Source organism: Pyrus communis, chromosome 13 (genome assembly GCF_963583255.1).
Source record: "Pyrus communis chromosome 13, drPyrComm1.1, whole genome shotgun sequence".
In the NCBI taxonomy this organism is placed as follows: Eukaryota; Viridiplantae; Streptophyta; class Magnoliopsida; order Rosales; family Rosaceae; genus Pyrus; species Pyrus communis.
This window is the reverse complement of record NC_084815.1, coordinates 19,245,867-19,255,842: the sequence shown is the minus strand read 5'-3', so window position 1 is coordinate 19,255,842 and position 9,976 is coordinate 19,245,867. Positions and strand designations below refer to the sequence as shown.

Sequence of the window (9,976 nt, the reverse complement as noted above, 5' to 3'; positions counted from 1 at the left end):
AATTGTTTAGCCCTAAACCCGATTTTCGCGGCCTTGGTGGTGGCTGCTCGGTTCCCAAAAAACAAAAACGTAAACGCCTTTTTCCAGTGTCCATTGAATTGGTTCGGGATAGATTGGACTGGACCTGGGCCCAAGATTGTGAACTCCATTTGAAGATCCGGCCTTCTTCTTCACTTTGGTACCGGAGATAGTTTTGTTGTCGTATAATTTGCCCCAAAATAGGTAAGAAAAGATTATTGTCAATCAAAGGATATTACTTATTTTGGCATTCAAGCTTACAAATAAGGTGGACGTGCCGGAGTGGTTATCGGGCATGACTAGAAATCATGTGGGCTCTGCCCGCGCAGGTTCGAATCCTGCCGTCCACGTTTTCTTTTTTCTTTTTATTTATAAAAATCAATATTTCATTTTTCTTTCAATAGCTCCTCCTTAATTTACCGCCATTTCCTTCTTTTTGTTCTTCGATCCTTTTGATTTCTGAAAACATAATGGCAGTCAGAGCAAATCGAAGTGAATGAACGCCGCCAGTTCCACCACCATCGCTGCCGCAATCAAACACTGCAAAACCCCAAAACAGCTCATCCAACTCCATTCCCACACCATCAACAACTCCTCTCTCCTCCAGATTTCATCATCCCCATGCCTTCATCTCGCTCCTCCCACCCTTCTCCGCCTCTGCAACCGCCTCCCTCAGCTATGCCGTCGCTCTCTTCAACCGCATCCACCCGTCAACCTTCTCCTTCAACAAATGGAATCAGTCTACGGGGTCCCTCGAGGGCTCAAGCATTAAGGGTGCATGGCTAATCTGCTTGGAGAGCAGGTTTGATCAAAGAAGCAATGGAGATGATCGTGAAGATGCCGATGGGGGGGCGTTGTGTTTGGGTGGGTGGGATGGTTTGCTTGGCGGCTGCAGAATCCATGGCCATGTTGAAACGGCGAAGAAAGCGGCGGAGCAAGTGACGGAGTTGGACCGTGAAGATGAGGAGTGTGTTCAGTCCTGGCCAATGTGTATGCAACTGCAGAAAAATGGGACCATGTTGTGAATGTTAGAAAGTCGATTGGATGGAGTCACTCATGAGTTCTTTGCAGGGGATTGCTTGCATCCTAAGACAGAAGCTATAATTTGGTTTTGAATGGACTTCAAAAATATCAGTTCGAAGCATGCTACGGTAACCAATCTTTGTTTTTTAGTAAATCATATTTTTAATTTTCTTACAATCTTAAACAGAAGTTGAATTTTGGGTTCGTGAGAAAGAACTTCTATGTTGTAGGATGTCAATGCAACGTATCTCTAACAAATGACAGTGTGTGATTGGTTCGAAAATCGTCGCTATTATTGTCTAATTCACTTAGATATTAACTTTTATATAACGGAAATGTTATTGTAACAATTCTCAAACTAATAACAATATGTGATTGGTTACTTTCATATAACGAGAATGTTATTGTAGCATATCTCAAACTAATAACAATATGTGATTGGTTAAAGATGCACTAATGACATTTGATTAACGTAAGATACAAACTTTCATACAATATGAATGTCATTGTAGCTATCTCAAGTCAATGACAATGTATAATCAGTTTATGGTGCACCACTAACAATGCCTAATTCACGTAAGATACTAAATTTAATATCACATGAATAATGTTTTAGAATATCCTAAGTCAATTGTGACTATTACTATAATATATCTCAAGTTAATGATAAGATTAGTTTGGAATTCGTCTCACGGTAGCTGATTGACTTAAGAATAGCCGCAGTAACATCGTTCGTAGGTAATTAAGTTTTTACTGTCGAGTAAAAGTAAATGATATTTATTTAGCCAACAGGATCTCTTCGGATTTTTTGATGAGAATTTTAAGAATTCGTAAATTGTGTACGTTTATCGTATATTATGCAGTCAGTTTTTATCAAGTACAACTTGTGTTTAATTTTAAATAAAAACACTTAAAATGATTTTTTATCGCACGATGTATAATAAACAAATACGATTCATAAATTTTGAAATCTTTACAAAGAAGATCGGGCGAAAATCCGGATTATTTATTTACTAAGTTTTGTTTCAGTAAAGTCCAAGAAAGATTGAGGTGCCAGTTTCAGGAGGGTTCTTATGACACTGTGCACTTTATAATTCGACACGTGTCCTATTTGCTTCTGTATTGCGTTACGTGGCTCCAGAACTCTCTACCCTTCTCAGTATCCATCTGACTCTATAAGTAACATCCAGCTGCAGTTAGTTCAGGTAAAAAAATCGCTGGAAACAAATCTTCTTTAAGATCATGGCTTTCAGATCAATGGTAAAATCTTCTTCTTTGTTCTTTACCTTTTATTTTTGTTTTTGTTTTCTGAGGATTTACTTGCGATTTAATATAAGTGCATCACATGCTACAGAACCACTGGAAACAAATGTCGACCGGCTTACGCCGATACGCCACCGCGACCTCTCCGAAGATGAAACCCTACGCCCCGGCTGCCGGTGCCACAGAGAATCCCCAACAGAGCTACTTCAAAAGGTTCATGAGGGGCGACTTTGTGCCGGTCTACGTTGCTGTCGGGATGATAGCGCTGTCGGTGTCGCTGGGGCTCCACACCGCCAAGCAGCACCTGAGGTACAACCCCCACGTCTACGTGAAGAAGAACCGGAGAGAGACGCTGCCGGAGGTGGTGGAGCCGGAGCGCGTGGTGGAGGAGTCTGACAAGTTCATTCAAAATTCGTTTTTCAGGAAGGTGGCGCATGTCCAGGAGTTGGACGACTACAATCACGCCGTTAAGGATCCGATCCGGAAAGATGTTTTCGCTCACAAACCCAAACCGCCCCGTTCAAAAACCGTGACGCTCAAGGACGTCGGAGTGGACCCTATCCGTGCCCAACCCGAAGCTTGATTAGTTCTGCTCTTCTTTTTTTCTTTTTTCCACTCTCGGGTTTTTGCACTTGCGTGAATTTCTTGTATTGATCTTTTTAGCTTATGGCTTTATAGTGATGGATGATGGTTTGTTGCTGTAACTTTTAACAATGTATATACTAGGTATTGTAATCTTACAAGTTACAAATGTACCGCAACTTTACTAAGGAAGGATGAAAATGCTTAATTTTCTTTTGATAAAGTCTGGGAACGTGAACAACATTTCGTGAAGCTCCTATATATAAGGAAGGATGGAAATGCCTCACCCTCGAGGTTAGTGGTGACATGGTTTTTGAAACCAGAAGCGATGGGCCAAGATTTGTTGAGCTATGCTACAATGGCCTTCGGTTCGGTTGCCAACTTTCCAAGTAAGAATTGCGTACCATCCAAACTTTCTAATCAGATCTTTCTGATCGTATGACTTTGTTCATTCCTCCAACCGTCTCGTATACAGAATCAATTTGACAATGCGAACAATCTGCAACAATGAATTCGTGAACGAGACCATCTACTTCAATAAGAGAGCAACCCGGCTGCTTCTGGGCACCCTGAAGAGCCACACCCTTCCTCATCCTGCTCACATCATGCCACCTTGATGCCGAAGCATATAGATTCGACAACAAAACACGCGATGCAAACTTTCTTGGTTCCAATTCCTCAATCCTTTTGGCAACAAACTCTCCCGAATCTATGTCCCCATAAGTCCTACATGCGAAAAGCAGAGATCTCCATATAACCACATCGGGTTGAATAGGCATATCTCTGATGAACTTTTCAGCCTCGTTTAACAGATTAGCACGACCAAGAAGATCCACCATGCATCTGTAGTGTTCGATACGAGGATTGAGCTTATAAATTTCAGCCATGGCTCTGAAATAGTGAAAACCTTTATCCACAAATCCGCCATGACTACATGCAGACAACACACCGAGGAATGTGACCTCGTTTGGCCTCACATCACTCGACGCTTCCATTTGTGAAAACATTTCCAGTGCTCCAACAGAGTCCCCGTTCATAGCAAGACCAGTTATCATGGCAGTCCATGTAAAAACATTTCTTGTGCTCATTTCATGGAAAATTTCAAGAGCCCGTATAATGTCTCCACACTTCGAATACATGTCAATCAAGGCATTCTTCACGGAGATTTTGGTGTAAAAGCCACTTCTTTCGCAGTATGTATGCACCCATCTTCCATGGTCTAATGCACCTGAATGCCCACACGCAGATATTGCACAAGCAACCATTGCTGCGTCTGCTTCAACTCCATCTAACCGCATTTCCCTAAACAATTCAATGGCCTCTTTGAACGACCGTGACTGAGCATAACCGGCGATCATAGAAGTCCAACACACTACATTTCGCTGCTCAATTCTATCGAAAACCCTTCGAGCATCATCCATGCGCCCACATTTCACATACATGTCGATCAAAGATGAACCCAAGAATACATCCAATGGAAACCCACCTGGCAACACTAACCCATGAATCTGCCTCCCCAAATGAAGACACCCCATCTTCCCACAAGCAGTGAGAGCGCTGACCAACGTCAAATTATCAGGCCTCGTAAAAGCAAGCATTTCCTCAAACACCTGGAGTGCATCCCGGTTCCGAATGCTCTGCAAATACCCAGAAACAACGCTGTTCCAAGAGACCACGTCGCGAACTGAAACGGGAAGAAAGTCGAAAACTTTACGAGCAGAGTGAAGCAATCCGCACGCGGAGTACATCGAAACAAGGCCGTTTTGGACGAAGACGTCGATTTCGAGCCCGAGTGCGACTGTAAAAGCGTGAAGCTCTTGGCCCTTGTGGGAGAGACTGAGACGACCGCATACTTTGAAGAGGAAAGGGAAGGAGTAGTTGTCGGGAAGCAAATGAGGGTAACGACGTCGCACGAGATTGTAGTGAAAGAGCTCTTCTTGCGGGCAGGAGCTGAGCGAGAAGGCTTTGAAGATGAAGTTGCAGGCGAAGAGATTTGGGTTTTGAATCTGGGAGAAGATGGAGCGGGAAAATTCGAGGCGGCGGTGGGAGAGGGAGAGAAGGAGGAGCTTGCTGGAGACGAAGGAGTTGGGGGAGAAGACGCCGGAAGTAAAGGCGTGGGAGACGAGTTGGTATAACTGCTTGAGGTTGAGATCTCCGTTGCATATATCCAACAGAGACGGCCGTTTGGGTTTTGGTGTGAGGATTCGAAGTGACATTGCGGCATTGCAGGCTCGTCGGCCGCCGGTAGTAGCATTGTAAAACAAAAACAAACCAATACAACTTTGTATGAAGGCGATCCATGCAAAGTGTTTGTAATTAGCAACTAGCCATAGCATTTTCAAGCCACTTCCTTGTCTTCGTATTTGATGTCCTTTATTTTTTTCTAATGTCTAATTATTAGAAGATCGTATCGAGTTGAACCTACAATTATTAACTGATTACATATCATGGCTTGATGCTACTTATTACAATAATTATTACGATGAATTGTCATTTAGTACGTTAATCATCAAAGTTAAAATAGTTTAAAAATGCAATCCATTTGACAATTTTTTTATTAATAATGAAAAAGCAAATGATCTCAAGTCTCTTCAACATTACTCGTATGATTTCTATCGTTTTAATAAATAAAAAACATTACTCGTATTATTACTAATCATATTTTTCTTTTCAAAATTGAAAACAGCCAGAGCTTTTAATTCCCCGCCTCCTATGAAAAATGACGTAACTAAAAAGAAAAAAACCAAATAAGAACGTAGAAATTTCCATTTAACCGGGTGAATAATCATTTGGGCTTGGACCCGGCCCAATCAAGAGAAAGAACAGAACAAAAAAGGCCGAAACTCACAAGGGACGCAACGATGCGTCAAGTATGGACGTGGCCGGATCTCATTGGTCCACTGGACGTGGCACGTGATTTGATTGGCGGAAGCAAGTCGAAGGCAGTGTTGTGCAGATCTATATGTACAAGTATCGGAGCTGTGTTTCCCAGAGAGGGGAGTTGTCAAAGAACTTCGAGGAGGGAGAGAGAGAGAGAGAGAGAGAGATACAGGAGAGAGTTTTAGAGAGAGAAAGATGGTTAAGGTTCGCGCTGGTGTTCTTCCGGTGCTGTTGCTTCTCGCAGCTTGCTTTGCATTTCAGCAGCTATCTGCTTCCGACGATACGGTAATTTGCATCGTCTCACTCTGTAATTGCACTTTCATGCTTTGAATCTCAGATTTGAATCCCAATTTCTTACGAATTTCGATTGATTTGTAAATTTAGGTGTTTTACGATTCGTTTGATGACACATTCGAAGGCCGATGGATCGTCTCCAGCAAAGAAGAGTATCAAGGTCCGTTCTTTCTCTCTAATTTAAGAGAAAAAAGATTATATATTTGTGTGTATGTGAATGTTTGTATGTGTCTGTAGTAATTGGATCGTTGTGTGATCGATCGATCTGAGTATATTAATGGTTTCCTTGTATGTTAAACTCGAATAATTGTGTTAGCGCAGATGTGGATTAGGTCAGTTGGTCACGGCACGCTGTGCCTGAGTTCGAATCCCCCACCTTGTAGATTAGATTAGTTAGAATATTGTTTTTATGACAGAAATAATCATTTTGTAACTATTAAGCTAATAGCTAAGTGAACTTAAGCAACCGTACAAATCCCTATGATGCGAAATATTGTACCTTTTGGAGGACAATATGTAGAGTGAGATATTACAGTAATGTATCTTTCTGTTTTCATGGAATTATTTATTGTGTGATCGGATCTTGTTGTGCAAACGTATGGCTTTTGTGAATCGTAATGGACTTGAATGAGATACGAAATTTTTATGTCCCCTGCTCATAAAATCTGACAATTCTAGCTCATTGATCATGAGTTTGGGACGTTTGTTGCCATATATGGAGTTGCAAGCTTATAGTGACGTCTAATTTGCGTTTAGGTGTGTGGAGCCACTCGAAGAGTGAGGGTCATGAGGATTATGGGCTTCTTGTGAGTGAGAAGGCCAAGAAGTACGCAATCGTGAAGGAGCTTGAGAAGCCTGAGAGTCTGAATGATGGAACTATTGTTCTCCAATTTGAGACCCGTCTCCAGAATGGGCTTGAATGTGGTGGTGCCTATCTGAAATACCTTCGACCCCAGGAGGCTGGATGGGAACCTAAGATATTTGACAATGAGGCTCCTTATTCGATCATGTTTGGACCTGACAAATGTGGGCTCACAAACAAGGTTCACTTCATTTTCAAGCACAAGAACCCCAAGAGCGGGGAGTACGTTGAACACCATTTGACCACTCCACCTTCTGTCCCAGCTGACAAACTTACTCATGTGTACACTGCCATTCTGAAACCAAATAACGAGTTGGTAATTCTGGTTGACGGGGAAGAGAAGAAGAAGGCGAATTTCCTATCAGCTGATGATTTTATGCCACCGCTTATTCCTACGAAGACAATCCCTGATCCAGAGGATAAGAAGCCTGAGGACTGGGATGAGAGAGCCAAAATTCCAGACCCAAATGCTGTTAAGCCAGAGGATTGGGATGAGGACGCCCCAATGGAAATTGTTGATGAAGAAGCAGAGAAACCCGAAAGATGGTTGGATGATGAGCCTGAGGAGATAGATGATCCTGATGCCACAAAACCAGAAGATTGGGATGATGAGGAGGATGGTGAATGGGAAGCCCCAAGGATCGATAACCCGAAGTGTGTAACAGCCCCTGGTTGTGGCGAATGGAAGAAGCCAATGAAGAGAAACCCAGCTTACAAGGGAAAATGGCATGCTCCACTCATCGATAACCCCAGTTACAAGGGTATCTGGAAGCCTCAGGAGATTCCAAACCCCAGCTACTTTGAAGCTGACAAACCCAACTTTGAGCCTATCGCTGCTGTTGGCATTGAGATCTGGACAATGCAAGATGGTATATTGTTTGACAACATTTTGATAGCGAAAGACGAGAAAGTTGCACAAGCATACAGAGACACCGCTTGGAAACCAAAATTTGAAGTTGAGAAGGAGAAGACGAAGGAAGAGGAAGATGTTCAGGGTGCAGAAGGGTTCCTTGTCACTGTCCAGGTAAATATTTTGCAACGTATCAGTTCTTGCTGTTGTCTAATGGAATTTATATGATGGATACTTTGAACAGTTACTGATACTCATGTTTTTATTTCCTGCAGAAGAAAATATTTGACCTCCTATACACAGTCGCAGATCTTCCCTTATTAAGTTCCCACAAGTCTAAGATCATTGTAAGTCATCAGTCTTTCGTTTATTATCTGTTTCGAAGGTGATTTTCTGGAACGCAACCTAAAATCCAAGCTTGTTTTGTGCAGGATCTCATCGAGAAGGCAGAGCAACAACCAAATCTCACCGTTGGCATCCTTGTTGCCATTGTGGTGATCATCTTCTCCGTATTGGTCAAGCTACTCTTTGGCGGGAAGAAACCTGTGAGTGTTGAAGGCCCTCAAACACTTCGAATGAAGTATTTCTGCTAGTGATGTTGCTTGTTGCTAAATGTTACTTTCTCTTTGTGCAGGCAAGAGTTGAGAAGAAAACCACCGGAGCCGCCGCTGCTTCAAGCAGCAGCGCAGCAGCTAAGGAAGATGAGAAGGAGAAGGAGGAGAAGGAGAAGGAGAAGGAGGGTACTTCATCTGAGAGCGAGAAGGAAGGAGCCGCTGCTCCTCGCAGAAGGACAACGACCAGGCGTGAAAACTGAGGCGGGGAAGATAGAGGAAGCTACCGATGGCAGTTTGCACTTGCATCATCTTCAAATTTTGAGCCTTCGTATGTTTTTGTAGGTTATTCATGAACATTGGCAATATTTTTCTTTTCTTTTGTTCTTTTAGCCTTTTATGTTGAAACAGTTAAATGCATGAGGAGTGTAAATGACGCATCTATTAAGCGATTTTCTAATGACCAAAACAAAAGAATTTCTTTGACAGCATGATGATTGCAAGTCTATGATAGTTCGTGTTTTTATTTGTTCAAGCGATATTCTAATCTCTTCTTACCCGTAGTTTAATCTCTTCTTACCTAAACTACGGAGGACCGACAGATTGAAAGACAAGGGGCCTCTAGTTGTTGATTGTTAGGGTAATTTGAAGGAAGATGTGAGATTAGATGCTAAATATCAAATCATATATTTGATAAAAACTTTTGCCATTTTTGAGGATTTGGAATTTTATCACCATTGGGACATCATAAAAATGTTATTTATTACTAGCTATACGTTCAACTACGATTTGTCCGTATATCTAGTTTCCTACAAGTAATCTAAGGCCAGGGCATTTCACAACGGTTTATGCCATTTTATAGGATGGAATTCATGAGACTTGTATAACACTCAAGAACCCAAGATAGCATCAATGACCAATTTAGAGTCCCCTTCAATCGTCATTTATGAGTAGCAAATTTTAAGCATCACCAAGAGCCACCGTTTCCGCCACCAAAAATCTTCCTACCACCCAGTTAGGGATTCCCAAACTCATTTCTCCTCAACGAATTCTTTTCACAATCAGAGAAGAAGGCAGGCCTTGGTAACGGGAGATTTTTTAGAGTGACCGGAACACAAAGTGGTATACCACGTGTCACTATACAAATAGTGAGATATGTGTATTAAAAAGTTAATAACTTAAAAATAAAGTTTTTCATGTATAAAAACATATAGCGTACCACCCGTATTCCAGTCACAATGAAAATTTTCTTGGCAACATCTTCTCATTAATACAGGACGCCGGCAAAAAATAGGAGCAATTGGATGTTCGATGTTATATCACCGATAACCCAGCGTTGTATTCGAACACAATCAACCAATCTCACTAACGCATTCGGTAAACAGTTGAAGCTGTGGGTCGTGGCCTCTCTGTAACTTTTATCATTCATTGACACAGGTTGACAAACTTGACACTCCTTAACCTTCATTGTCGTAAACTTAACACACGTCGATCAATAATAAACAACCAATAATAAAGGCCACACACAAACAGCTCGAAACAGTTAATGTTTGCTGCAGGAAAGCTTTTTCGAAATGTATCGTTGTATACCCAAAAAAATTTATAAATACAAGACACTAATTAAAGGTTAAGCTTTTGGTGGACAGACAAAAT

At 41.8% G+C, this 9,976-nt stretch overlaps 2 protein-coding genes, 1 non-coding gene and 1 pseudogene across 3 annotated transcripts; 3 read left to right on the top strand and 1 right to left on the bottom strand.

The window, feature by feature from the left end:
• Positions 1-286: 286 nt before the first annotated feature.
• Positions 287-368, top strand: TRNAS-AGA (transfer RNA serine (anticodon AGA)). Its single transcript has one exon. It is a non-coding gene; the product is annotated as a tRNA-Ser (tRNA).
• Positions 369-2,231: 1,863 nt separating this feature from the next.
• On the top strand, positions 2,232-3,011 carry LOC137713930 (uncharacterized). The gene is made up of 2 exons (XM_068453291.1): positions 2,232-2,301; positions 2,396-3,011. Exons 1-2 carry the CDS (start codon positions 2,284-2,286, stop codon positions 2,885-2,887), a joined length of 510 nt encoding a protein of 169 aa, XP_068309392.1. The 5' UTR covers positions 2,232-2,283; the 3' UTR covers positions 2,888-3,011.
• A 271-nt stretch (positions 3,012-3,282) lies between these two features.
• LOC137713929 (pentatricopeptide repeat-containing protein At1g08070, chloroplastic-like) lies at positions 3,283-5,172 on the bottom strand. The gene has a single exon (XM_068453290.1). It carries the CDS (start codon positions 5,100-5,102, stop codon positions 3,303-3,305), a length of 1,800 nt encoding a protein of 599 aa, XP_068309391.1. The 5' UTR covers positions 5,103-5,172; the 3' UTR covers positions 3,283-3,302.
• Positions 5,173-5,848: 676 nt separating this feature from the next.
• LOC137712828 (calnexin homolog) lies at positions 5,849-8,811 on the top strand (annotated as a pseudogene).
• Positions 8,812-9,976: the final 1,165 nt, after the last annotated feature.

Coding starts and splice junctions, on each gene's coding strand:
- LOC137713929 (XM_068453290.1), bottom strand. CDS start 5,102: ATGTCACTTCGAATCCTCACACCAAAACCCAAACGGCCGTCTCTGTTG.